Source organism: Colletotrichum scovillei (genome assembly GCF_011075155.1).
Source record: "Colletotrichum scovillei strain TJNH1 chromosome Unknown Contig00012, whole genome shotgun sequence".
NCBI lineage: Eukaryota > Fungi > Ascomycota > Sordariomycetes > Glomerellales > Glomerellaceae > Colletotrichum > Colletotrichum scovillei.
Genome location: NW_023336270.1, coordinates 1,346,332 through 1,359,501, shown reverse-complemented (window position 1 = coordinate 1,359,501; position 13,170 = coordinate 1,346,332). Strand labels below are relative to the sequence as shown.

At 52.9% G+C, this 13,170-nt stretch overlaps 3 protein-coding genes across 3 annotated transcripts; all 3 read right to left on the bottom strand.

The window, feature by feature from the left end:
• Positions 1 to 2,049: 2,049 nt before the first annotated feature.
• Positions 2,050 to 6,034, bottom strand: HER10_EVM0004917 (fatty acid desaturase). Its single transcript, XM_035474545.1, has 2 exons — positions 5,272 to 6,034; positions 2,050 to 5,144 (listed from the first exon to the last, which is right to left on the bottom strand). Exons 1-2 carry the CDS (start codon positions 5,493 to 5,495, stop codon positions 3,626 to 3,628), a joined length of 1,743 nt encoding a protein of 580 aa, XP_035326165.1. The 5' UTR covers positions 5,496 to 6,034; the 3' UTR covers positions 2,050 to 3,625.
• A 460-nt stretch (positions 6,035 to 6,494) lies between these two features.
• HER10_EVM0010823 (cell wall glucanase) lies at positions 6,495 to 9,828 on the bottom strand. Its single transcript, XM_035480271.1, has 2 exons — positions 8,359 to 9,828; positions 6,495 to 8,299 (listed from the first exon to the last, which is right to left on the bottom strand). Exons 1-2 carry the CDS (start codon positions 8,429 to 8,431, stop codon positions 7,116 to 7,118), a joined length of 1,257 nt encoding a protein of 418 aa, XP_035326337.1. The 5' UTR covers positions 8,432 to 9,828; the 3' UTR covers positions 6,495 to 7,115.
• A 152-nt stretch (positions 9,829 to 9,980) lies between these two features.
• On the bottom strand, positions 9,981 to 12,971 carry HER10_EVM0001903 (aminotransferase class I and II). Its single transcript, XM_035471636.1, has 5 exons — positions 12,262 to 12,971; positions 12,086 to 12,186; positions 11,507 to 12,017; positions 10,942 to 11,433; positions 9,981 to 10,875 (listed from the first exon to the last, which is right to left on the bottom strand). Exons 1-5 carry the CDS (start codon positions 12,490 to 12,492, stop codon positions 10,663 to 10,665), a joined length of 1,548 nt encoding a protein of 515 aa, XP_035326071.1. The 5' UTR covers positions 12,493 to 12,971; the 3' UTR covers positions 9,981 to 10,662.
• Positions 12,972 to 13,170: the final 199 nt, after the last annotated feature.

Genomic DNA, 13,170 nt, shown 5'->3' with positions numbered 1-13,170 from the left:
ATCGATACAACTCCTTTATCTCCGGACAGAAATTTTTACAAACTTGGAGATAGCATTGTTCCACCCCCGCCATGTCATGTTCAATAGAGAATGTATCCTCGGCCACCGTCTGGTGTCTCTTGGTACAACTCCCAGAGACAAGCATCTACCGGTACACACTACGCTCTTTTCTTTTTCAGCTTCCTCCTCGCTTCTCGCCTCTCATCTTTGCCCCGCTCTTGAAGTCCCAGCAAATCCAATCAATGCTACCGAGCTTTCATCGCCAATTCGCGGGTACCAAACCTCGGCGGTGAAACGTCGCGACAATGGCAATTGTTCAACATGCTTCTGGCACCCCAGTGTTTGACGAGGAGAGGAGACTCCAAGAGAGATATGAGAGGACCCGTGGACCAATGACATCCTACACCAACCTGCTAATCCTGGTATCCAAAGCCAAGATGAAGACGTTGATTTCAGCCAGTCACAGTGTATCGTTTTCACCCCGAAATTCCAGTAATTTGGGTCGGCCTGATCAACTTCCATGTATCCCTACCCTACTCTCGACATTCTGCTGGATTCTGTTTCTTCCTCCGTCGGTCTCCTCTCACTCTTAACTACTATAGTTGATCCAGGCAGTCTTTCAATCATTGGCATCGTCATCATGACTCGGCTCCAAATCACAAGTTGGCACGGCATCAGCACATGGAAAAGCTAAGTAGTCGATAACGGAATCCAGTGGCCTCCGAAACGTCGTGCCAAGTACTAAGACATTATTAAACGTGTCTAACGACATGAAACTTCATCGATCTGTCTGCACGCTGAAGACACTACCAAGCTCCTCGCTCATTATCCTTTACTTGACTGGCCCCCTTGCGGATCCTTTCTCGACGAGCCTTGATTCTTCTTCTTGTCGAGAGTAATCCTAGCTCGCTGCACAAACTCATGCTGCTTCGTGTGAGCGGTAAGACTTTGTGAGGGTAGCTGTACCTGAATAGATGGATTATCTCAAACACTTACGTCCTCTCCATATTTTAGCCGGATTCGCTCGTATGCCTCCTCGTTCATTTCTTCCTGGAGATGCTTGGGCTTAGGCCCCTTTGGAGCACTCGGGGGCTTTGGGGGCCTCGGTGCCCTTGAGGCCTTCTTCTTCTTGCCCTGTGGCATGGTTGAAAGGTTTGGGAGCGGTGTGGAAAGAGAACTCGACAGCCGTTGATTTCGCCGTCTGAATTACTCGTCGGCTTAGCCAACTCTTCTTCGACTAGTCGTTTGGGTGACGGGCGACGGACTCGGATATTGCTCAAAGCTGAATGATGGCCGGATCTACGGGCTGGTTGTGGTAGGACACCCACAGAATCTGTAGAGGTAAGGGACTGTGAGCTCTGGAGATGCCAATAAAGGCGCTGCTGAAGAGACTGCCGAGGATCTCGAGTCATCTGGCAGGGCATATGCAGTACCTTATATACACTTCTCGACCTGCGCCTTAACTGTTCGTCAACAAAGCATTCGCAGAACTGCATACTAACACGCCCGGGATCTTCACCCGGTAGCTGCCCACCGCCTTTGGCTCCCTGGTCATGTTCGGTGAGCTGTTGAGGACCTGTTCAGGAGTTGCTTGTTCATGAGTTGTTCAGTCATCCCCCCTACAGCCGTGCCGAGAAACGTGGCGACGGGAGTCTATCGGACTATCAGATCCAGACCATCCTTTCACCAATCCAGAACGACGCCCATACTCCTGTCTCGAAGGAGGTCTGAATGTGGCACCGATGATTCCAAAGACAGTCGCAATTGGCGAGAATGGCTGCTTTACAATACGACCACCAGGGAAGTAAGTACATGGGTCGTATAGCCCCATCGACTGTTGTGAATACTTGGCTAACGGCTGTTACAAAAACATATTTGACGTTACGACTACGTCTTTTTTCCTTTCGAATACCAACGGGACGGGAGCACGGGGAGCCGGACTGGCCTCCGAAGATGACCGTCCCGTGTCACCCCGAAGCCTTGCGTCCATGTCTGCGCTGCAACCTGGGCAAGCCCGTGGTCTCGATCCTCCCTCCCCTCCCTCTCCATCGCTGCTTACTATTCTGTTATCACCACTTGTGGCACATGCTCCTTTTTTTGCTTTTTCCTATTAACCCCCTCATCGACTTGCTATGAAGGCTCTTCTAGTATCTCGAACCAGGCTCTATTCTGCCCATTTTTGTTCCATCGTTACTGATATGTTTTGAGGAGAACAGCGCCGAAGGAAGAGACCGCAGTCTGCTCGCTGATAGAGGGACGACAGTCTAAACAAGGCGTTCGTGTCCCCACGGTCTGAGAGGTTTAGCGCGTTCACTTGCCATGGCGCTGGAACCTCGTCAAAAGAAAACGGAGGTTGAATCAAGGGATTTTCCCGTCTGTCCGGATCGGTGTAGAGCTAGAGGGGTGTCCACCGCTTGGCGTTATTGCTTATTCCAATGTTACGTGGTGTTTCTGTACTTTTTTGGATTCGGACACCCCAGCTTTCATGTTGTCTCCCGGGACCGTTCCATCTTCTATCGATTGCCCCCTCTCCCTTCTCTCTCACAAGGAGTTGTTGAAACCTAGCTTAAGTGGCTTGAACCGGGTTACGTTCCGATATGGTCTGGGGTCTCACGGCCAGCAGCCTCATCGATTCCCAGATCGTGCATGATCCCGGGCCAGAATATCCGATCGGGAACGTGAACCATGGATCGGGAAAAGAGGCGTTTCCATGCGTGCCACGGCTGGGTGGAGGGGTATGCATCAGACGAGAGGTGGTCAAGAAAAGGTCCAAAGCTCCCATCGAGGTACTGCTGGGGCGCATGCCATGCATGCCATGTACCTCGTGGAAAAAGCCGGCAAGTATGAGAGGCAGTCAACATCTCTTTCCCTCGTGTCTCGCAGCATGGCTCGTTGAAACCCTGCGATCGCGCTTCTAGATCGTTCCGTCACTCCGTATTCCGACACGTAGGTTGTCTGCATGCCTGTCGTTGCACCGTTCTATTTCAACGTTCATTGGCCCGTGGGGAAACCGGGGAGCGAGGAGAGAATCCCACGCCGGTTGAAGGTCTTGGGTATGGTAGTAAGTTGCTGGTAACAAGTCCCCCTTGTCTCTTTCACACTCTCCTTTCTCCTCTTTTCTTACCCGCCCTTTCCTCGCGTACAAGGTGGAATAAGAAACGGTACAAACCATGTCAGAGGGCGATGGTTGATAGTGGCACAGCCAAAACCTCGGAAGTAGTCACATAGTCTCCAGGGGTGGTAGAGCAGCGGCTCAAGAAAGGTCGGGCGAAGAAGTACAGATCGGGCAACCCGATCATGCGGTCTGCCGCATAAGTTTGTCACACCGTATGCATGCCCCTTCGTTCGAACACAGATTTCCATGTCATATCAGATCGATTCTTCCAGATACTATAGCTAATCTTGGCTTGAGCGCCACATACCACATGGTTGGTATGCATGTCTCCTCTTCTCACATCATCCTCCTTACCACCCCCTGGTCGCGAATAGGGTCATTGGCTTCCTGTCCCCAAGGCGAGAGAGAGAGGTATCTATATGGAGAAGTACATTATGCAGCCAGATGACGAACATGAGACCAGCTTTTTTGAGATTCAGAAACAAGACCGAAACGGCCAACCGGATGCCATCAGTGACCATGGCCGCTCTGGATGTGATCAGCCGCGACCTTTTGGCATTTTGCCAAGATGGCAGCCTGCCGGGACACCTCGGCCAGCCGACCGATCACGTCCTTGTTACCGTCCACAAACCCGTAGAGGGCGTACGGGATGCCCACGTCGTTGCAAAAGTCCTGCACGAGCCGCTGGGTCTTGCGCAGATTGTGGCGTGGGATGCGCGGGTACATGTGGTGGACGACCTGGAACTGCAAGCCGCCGTGGAAGAAATCGAGCCAGGTCGGGCAGTCGACGTCCATGGTCGTCCGCAGCATCTTTTGCGGGAACGACTCGTGGGGTCCCAAGTCTGCGGTGCTCATGGCGAAGTGAGAGAGCGTGATCTGGACGTGCAGCGGGGCCTGGAACATGTGGCTGATGATTACGAAGACGAAGCGGTCCCAGTTGGTGGGAATGGACTTGTACACGATACCGTAGCCGAACCAGGCCCAGAAGAAAACCTGGCCAGCCACCTCGAGCCAGCGGTGCCACCAGGCGATGCCCTTCTTGGGACCGCGGCCCATGATGAGGTGGTCCCACGAGAGTCTGTACAGGTTGAAGCGGCCAAAGAGCATGATTGGGTAGTAGAGATACGACTGCGCCTTCATGAACAGCTTGGCCGCAAAATCGTATTCCATCACACGCTCGTAGTAGGTCGACGTCAAGTTACCAAGGAAGCGATGGGAGATGGCGAAGAAGGGCAAGTGCTCGATATCAGGGTCATGCTCGGGAGAATTCGTGACGATGTGGTGGACGTTGTGGTTCCGCTTCCACCATCCAATGGACAAACCGCCCATGAAGTCAGCGATGAAGATGCCAATACACGTGTCGACGTGAAAGTTGTGAGTGATGCCCATGTGCCCGGCGTCGTGAGCGGTGAAGACGAGCTGGTGCCAGAAGCAGCCTAGACAAGCTGCACTTGGGAAGTACCAGCCCCATCGCAGAAACGTCAGCATACCGACGAAGAGAAGCGTATACCGTGATACTTCAATGGCGTAGGCACGATAGTCGCAGTCATAAAGCCCTTCGGCCTTGATGCGCTTGTCAAGGAGCCTGTACTTTCGCACAATGTCTGACTGCGTCTCGTCGTCCAGGGCAGGGTACTTGTCGAGGTCGAGACGGATCTGTTTCCGCGTCTCCGAGTCGAGGAAAGCAGTGCCGTCCATCTCCTTGTCGTCGTGACCATCGTCAATGACCGACGTGGCCGAAGAGCCAGAGGCTGAGTTCGGGCTCGCCACGGCGCCGTTTCTGTGACGGACGTGGTTCTCAGTGGTGTCGAATACGGGCGAGGCTTCTCGTGAGCTGACGTCGCTGGGAGACGAGACGCCAAAGAAGCGCAATGCGTCGTCGTCCTCGGCATGGTCGAACTCGGGACCGCCCTGCTCGATCGTCCTGAACTTGCCTCCCTGAATGGGTGGGACAAAGTTCCTCCAGTGGCCCTCGATTCTGCCGATTCGATACCGAGCCATCTGCGCCTTGGCTTCTGGGGAATGCAGTCTGCCGTGATGCAAGACGATAATAAGCCATTGTGATTTCGTTTACTGTTTCTCTTCCTCTCCCTCTTCTCAGCCCGCGACGGGGAAGGATCTGGTGGGAATCGGGAGAGGAGCAGGGGTGCGCTTACACGGTGACCTCGTCGGTGGCATCTCGACCGACCATGTGCTGGATAGCCTTGTCGCCGCCAGGGTGGTATGCCAGCCACCCGTCCAGCTTGACGACGAAATCGTCAACTATTGTGACAACTCTGCCCTGTGCGATCAAATCTTCAATCTGGCGGCGCGACATGAGCGGGTACTCCCTCGTCCTCTTTGGCTTCCCACCGGAAGCCGTCTCCGCGGAGGTAGCCATTGCGCTTGCGCTCGCGGCTCCGACACGACCGTCTTGTGACGTTGCAATTGGGTTTTGACTGTCGGATGTGCAAAGCGGCAAAACTCAGAAAAGAGCTTGGGACGAGGAATGGCTGGAGCAGGTGCTGCAATACCAATGGAACGAACGAATTTGAGTTCTTGTAAGAAAAAAGCAGCCCCCGGGAATAAAAGAATGGGAGAAGTTAGAGGTTGTGCATTGGAGGGGTGGTTGGAGGAAAGGGAAAAACACCTAATCGGAACGTGGTAAGGGTTGCTGCAGCTTTGGTTCGCCCAAGCTCACCGCATCTTCCAATGTTGATCCGGCCGTCCAAGGTCCCTTGGACCGTACATCAAGGTATTGGACGGTACCTTGTGTCCGGTAACTAGGCACGTTCCTCAAGGTAGCCGTTACAGGAAAAGTGGCATCCCGTCTAAGGTAGCTCAGCTAACGAAAGCTTGAAATGCTTCCAGTGCGTCAAGAGTGTTTTTCTACGCGGTATAGACAATGTACACCGGCACTTGAGTTCAAGTGTAAGTGGGAGACAGGGAGCGAGGTTGACACTTTGGAGGGGCTCTGCGCGGCCTCTGCGCCGGGATCCGCGGCGAAAACCCATCCCGCTCTGTAATACCTCCACTATCTTAGGCCTAGGGCGCTGCGCATCCATGCTCGCCCTTGAATACCTATCTACACTATGTACCAACTTTACGGAGTACCTTGCCGTAGCCACGCAGCTAGCCAGGTACCGCCTCATCTCAGCCAATTACCTAACGAATCGGATGATCGGGGGCCGCTCGAGTCCGCTGGCCGTTGCAAATATACAGCCACAGCCACTTTCCTCTCAAGACAAATCGTTCGAGAAACATCACTGAACAGTTCCACCATAGCGTGTTTCCAGTTGTCTCAGCTCACATCTGCCTGCGAGTGCGCTTTCATTACCCCATTCCTCACTCGAGAACAGATATACGTGTACAGATGATCATTTTGAACTTAGGTTGACTGGGTAAATGAACCAAATAACTAACTTCCACTTCCTTTCTTCTGAGCTGCCCTCGCTTGCCCCCATCGCGATCACATGTATACATTTTCCCGTCTCCTTTTCCCTGGGGGCCACTCCCATCGAACGACCAGATCGAACAGGCCTTATCAGGTACTGTCGGACGTGTGGGTCCCGACGGCCCGGTCGACCGGTGCTTGGCCACGGAGGGCCATCGGATTAGACAAAGACAGTTCTACCTACTTGCCTTGCCTGACCTAATGCCACGGGTTTCACTTGTAGCCTTGCAGAGGTCCCCTAAGAATGAAAGTTGGGAACCAAAAAGAAGCTGCGCCGGTCTCTTCACAACTCAGATTGCGTCAGCCTGGTGAACTTCAGTAGATCATGAGACAAGAATCTCTGAAGACATAAAAATGCACGCATGGCCTAGGCCATGAAGGAAGATGCAGTTGAACAGAAATTCATTCCAAAAAAGAACTTGTTTTGTAATACATGTTACACGAAAGTTTTGATACTCGTCATTTCAACAAAAAAAATAATCATACGTATCCGCCTCGTCCTTGGCTTGCCCGCAGCCTAGCAGAAACAAACGACCATCTCGCTTCCTCCTCTAGCAGCCCTTCTACTTATTTTCCAGACGCCGAGTACAAAGCTCCAATGCCCCAGTACTGCTCCGCATTGAAGGTCGCTGCCTCGGCATGCTTCCAGAGGTCGTTGAAAGCAGAGAAGAGAATCACATCATTCGGATGGCTTGCGTATGCATTCTTGATTGAGTCGACGGCCAACTTTTGCTCAGAAAGACCTGGCACAGCGGCACCGTTGGAATTTCCCTTCCATGGCCAACCCGTCTCCGTGCAGACGATACGCTTGCTTCGGTCGGTGAGCTTGGCCTGGACCTGAGCAACCGTGTTGGTGATGAAGGCGCCAGCGTCCTTTGCCGCCGTGTTGCTGTCGAAGAAGGGGTGAATGTTCATCGCGCAGTAGTCGGAAGCATCACAAAGTGAAGGGTTGGCAAGAACCGCTACAAAGGTATCAACAGCTACGACAGGGCCGGTGTAACCTTTAGCGCGTAGGAGCTGGCGTGTCTCCCCGACAGCTGTTACGATTTGCTGTGCTGTGGCCTTGCCATTGTTGACCAATTCGTTGCCGACACTGACAGTATCGATCAGAGACCAGTCGCCGTTAGCCGCCGTACTAATGGCCGCGACTTGGTCAGAGATTGAGCTGATGTCAAAAATACCCAAGAAGAGCTTGAGACCGGCCTTCTTAGCCGCGGGAAGGGCGTTCGCGATCTGATTGCAGTCGGTACCGTAGGTGCGCACTACCGAGTACTTCCCCTTGAGCTCCGTGAAGTCCGCGTCGATCTCAGCGGCTGTCTTGCACAGTCCCGCTGCTGTGTAAGGGGCATATGCAATTCCGTTCAGGGTTGAGTTTGAAGTGAGAGTCGAGTTCGAAGTGAGGGAGGAAGGCGTTGGCGTAGAGGATGATGTTGAAGACAGGGAGAGTGAAGTGGTCGTCGAGGCGACCAACGGAGAAGAAGAGCCTAGGAGGTCACTGGTAAGATCTCGTGACGAGGTAACGCGGGTGGCTAGTTCCTCAGATCGGGATTTGAGATCTACAGGCTTAGAGGGGCGTTTGGCTGATTGCGATGGCGGCACGAAGCGGACCGTTTCGACGGTCGTTTCCAAGGGGGTGCCCTCTTCGTCGACATAGACAACTACTTGAGGGGCCTCGGTCGCCTCGTTGAGTGAAGAATCAGTCACGAGGATCTTCTCGGGCCCAAAAATTGCTCCTTTGACATCTCTAGTGCCTACACAATAGTGTTAGATATGCTCTTGAACTTCATGGCAACGAACAAGTCCGGCTCACCTTTGGGATGAGCAGCCGAGAGCCCAAGCAAGGCAGCGAGCGCCAGTGTTGACGAGATACCGGTAGACTTCATTTCCGTTTTGCGACTTTTCTAGCGTAGTGACGCGTGGTGATTGGGCCCGATTTAGGCAAAGTAAAAATACCAGAGAATATGGTGATTTAGACGCCCGTGGTTTTAGGCTTCGGTCGAAGTTGGATTTCGCTGGAACAGGATTGTTCAAAGTTAGGCTATGTAGCGACAGATTCGTGAGTTAAACAGGTTTGGAATCAGGATTGAACGAGAGAGAAGAATGGTAGGGTCAGAAAATGAGTGACTACAACGAAAGCAACAACATCAGCAGGAAAGGAACGAATCGCTGTCGATACAGCTTTGCACTACACGAAGCCAACGGCGACGAGCAATAGTATAGGACGAGGGAACGAAGACAAGAAGATGGAAAAGACGAGAAACACCAAATGAGGCAGAGATGGCGGGCATGGCGTATTCAAGTAGCGTCAGTCCTCCACCCCCACGGGGGCGTCCTTGGTACCTGGCTGTGACTTCTCGCGTCCCAATCATACAACAAAGTTGCTCGGCAGGGGCTTGATGTCTTGTTCCAAGAACTGCAGGAACGGGGTAAGATGAGGTACGGGAGACAATTGAATGGGAAATGAGACGGGAAGGGAGTAACGAGCGGAGGGAGAGACAGCGCAGCCGGAGGCAGGAATGTTGGTTCCCACTTGTAACAAGCAACACATTGCACTTGTGGAAAGAGCCAGCAGGTATCCGAGGGGCCGAGGAACCCCTCCCGAGGAATGTAAAATCACCAAGGAATCGATGTAGACCTCTAAACTCACTTCCGAAAATGGGTTTCGTAGCTCAAGTTGTTGTTGATTTGCAGAGTGTTGGCCACACTTTGTTCTCAGTATCTGGAGATAAAGATGAACAAATGTCCAGCCGTTGGTGTTAATGAGTTTCTGGTCCTCAATGTCGTCTTCTGAGTTCGACCAGTGTAGGTTCGATTGCTCCGAGTAAGTACAGCCAAGAACGCGATGCTTGACGGGTCTTAATCTTGTAATGTAGGTCAGCATTTGATGTGGAATTTCTTCCTGCTTGTGATCGACACACGCTTTGTGAGGCAAGCGCCAACTTACAGTAGATCAATGTATGGGAAGCGTTGCACTTGTATGCCAGGTAGGATTGGGTTCTGCAACTGAAGGAATGTTGTTTCTACTCAAGAAGCATAAGGAAAGTGAAGGGAGGCAATAGAGATGGTCGTCTCAGATGGTTCAATGAATGTGTGAGGATCTCGAGAGCTCATGAGATGAAAAAGGAACGACACCGAGGCATCTTATAGAGGTCGTATGATCAAAATACTCTGTAACCTGGACCCAGCTCCACACATATGGTTTAGAGCCTCCTGTGTTCTACCTCTTCAAGCCTCCGAGGAGGAAGACGACACAACCTGCCCAAGGCAGGTACTGTCAAGGCTTCTCGCTTGAAACCCTCATCGGCGCCGTGTAGGTAATCAAAGGCGGTGCCCGGTCTTCGAGAGGCGGCCGGTCTTTGAACGCCAATTTCATACAGGTACCCGATCCAAGTGCCTAGTAGCGCAATGGATTTACCGATTCGTACCTAGTCAAAAAGACCTTGACGCGTGTTCGAAGAAGACTCGTCACTCCCCCGACTTCTGGGGCTTAGTCTTGAAAAGCCATCGGAAGAGGGCAAAACGCGGATGGTAGAGCATGTCTAAGAGATGTATCGTTGGTCTAGAACACTAGCAGGACCCGAAGCTGCGGTTTGGCCGGATGAAGAAGGGGAAAGAGAGGAAACTTTCCGAAAGGTCTGGGCCTACGGAGTCCGTCGACATTGGTGGAGGGCGGCATAATGCCGAGTTATTGGGGCCAGTTGACCGTCCGCCCGATGCCGGATCCGGGGCCGAGCTGACAGCGGGAAGTGGGTGGTGGCTGGCATTACGGCCTTCGTGTTTGCTGCCATCACGCATGTCCCCTTTGGCAAAAGTTTTCCAGTCTTTGTCTAGCGTTCCGAGCTCTCTCTTGTATAGCTCCGCACCCTGATTGTTTCAAATTCCTGTGCGACAGGAGACGTCCGAGATGTAAATATTTGACTGCTGTTCCAGCCTCTGATTAATTAGTATGTATATGTATGTCATTACAAGTGAGCCCGCGAACTCTCTAGGGTATCCGAGTCCCCAGCCGCCGTGATCTCGATTCCGGTCATCTATGTTCGACACAAGTTCCCAGTACGCATGTGAAAACGACACCCGCATAAAGTCATTCCAAGCAGAGTATGAGTCAAGTACGCTATGATGACTTGGAGCTCGACTTCCGGGTCATGACCTTCGTGATGGCGTGTCGGATCGTGACACCTGCTTTCTCGATGTCCTTCCTGGGCAAGCCGGTGGTCAAGCAAACCTTGAGCGCTGGCTGAATCTGCCAGCTGTCGTCCTTCGGGTTCAGGTCGTTGGCAATGGGCATGCTCTTGAGGCGCGTAATGAGAACCCCGTTTGCAAGGGCCTTGATGGGCAAACCACGGTTAGCACCGTCTTCTTCTGGAATCTCCTATGTCAATGGCTTGCTTACCTCATCAACGCAGTCTTGTAGTAGCCTTTCTTGGTCCTCTCGTGTAAGCTTGCGCGCAGCGACGACCTCGGCCTTAAGCACAAGCAGCATGATAGGGTTCTCGGGCGAGCTGGTGCAGACGACCCAGTCACTGCGAGGGTCCAGCTGTGCCCTCATGGCTTTGGTGTTCTCACGGCACTGCGTAAGGATGTCCGGGTTAGATTGCAAAACGCTGAGAGTCTCGCTGGCGGTGACCGCAAGCATGGCTGGCAGAGCAGCCGAGAAGGTGTAAGAAGCTGCCGTGAGACGTTGGTGCTCAACAACATCCTTGGCACCGGCGCAGAAGCCGCCTCCAGCGCAAAGAGGGCCGGCGAGAGAGCCAGCAATCATGTCTACCTGGGAAGGGTCGACGTTTTGCGCTTCTGTAAGGCCCCGGCCAGTTCGGCCGAGGACGCCAAAAGACCAAGTCTCATCGAGGATGATGCGGAATTTGTACTTATGCTTCAGTTCAACCTGTATGTCTTGTTAGCCAATAATGGTCTCTTTTCTGTGGTGGCGAGGGCAGCGCTCAAGGCGAATCACTCACAAGTCTGGGCAGGTCCGCGCTGTCTCCCGTAATCTCAAAGAGGCCTTCAGAGACGATGAATCTTCTCGTCAACTTCTTGCCCTTCTGGTCCTTAACCACTTTCCGGATGACACGTTCAAGGTCGTCCATATCACCATGGTTGTACCACTTGATGGTGCTTCGGGACGCCTCCATACCCTTGCGAATGGAGTAGTTGACGGCGCGGTCAGCGACAATGATATCTCCGCGCTTGCAGAAGGCGGGGATAACACTCGAGATAGTAGAGAAGGCTTGGGCATACACAATGCAGGCTTCAGTACCAAGATAGGCGGCGATGTCTGCTTCGGTCTTCATGTGCACGTCCTGAGTGCCGTAGAATTGGGGAGGACCGCATGGGCCCACGCCGTAGGTGCGCAGCGTCTGGATGGCCTTGTCCTTAATCTGTTCGTTGGCATTGAAGTTATAGAAATTGTATGAAGCGAGGTTCGTGACGGTGCGTCCGTTTGCGAGCTTGGTCTTGGGACCGGTCGGTCTGGAAAATGTCAGCCAAGTGGTTCCCGAGCAAATGATCATCAACGGGAAAGGGGAGGTCGGTCATACCCAACAATCACAGGCAACCTCTCAGCCTCGATCTCCTCAAGAGCTGTTTGAGGAGCCACAAGCGGCTCCGGGGTCCAGTCTTCTACCAACTCGTCGATTTCCTAGCCACCAGCGTCAGTAAAAGGCTCGGGGCATCAGAGCCAAGAGGCCGGGAGAGGATGGCGAATTCAACGCACATCATCGCGGAGTTTGATGAAATTCTGCTTCTGGGTTGAATAGGAGGGCGATAAGAGATAGCGGACGAAGAATATGAAGAGAACTAGCTCGATGCCAGAGCGAATGGGATCGTTCTGGTAGCTCGATTGGATGTAGCGAATTAGAACGGCTGATCCAGGGACTTTTTGAAAGGCCTCGGAGGCCTCGTGCAGCCAGGCGATCAGCTTCGTTTGGGCCTCGCCAGCGTCCATGATGGCTTTGACGAGATGGCAGAGGTGGGATAATGTAGTTCGATCGCACGAGTTGACTGAAAGAGACGAATAGACGCGGGAGGCGGGTCGACAACTTGATGTGTTGTAGAATGGGGCAAGTTGTGAGCAGTCGCGGCCGAAGAATCCGGGCGTGCTACCTTTGTGAAGGAAATGAGGATGACGGGATGGTGCGTTGGACCGTCAGCCAATCCTGGTGTGATAGGTGCTTCGCGCCTGCTAAGGTAGGTACCTTGATGTAAGGTATGGAGCCCTGGGGTGATAGGTACAGAAACTCGGTGCTACAGTCAAAGGGGCGCAAGACACACGATGATGCAGGCTTTCCTTTCGGGACGCTCGTGTAGGATATTTGAGGTAACAAAGAGTTGACAAGGGGCCTTCGTGAGGGAACCCGAGGCAAGAAATCGACAAATCGACCAAGTCACAAGTGCGCTCAGGTCTTGAAAATGCGCCAAAGTGACAGCACCTCCGACGCGGTTTTTTTTCCCCGAGCGCGCCCCCTGGCGGTCGATCCTTTCATGTCCTTTCAACACACCTCTGATTGGCCCACAAGGTTCTCTGCCCCTGAGTACCTGGACAGCCCTGCGCCTTCGCATAATCCATCTATACCTCTTAAGGATGCAATGCTCGTTATTGCATTTCCACGCATAATACACTTGT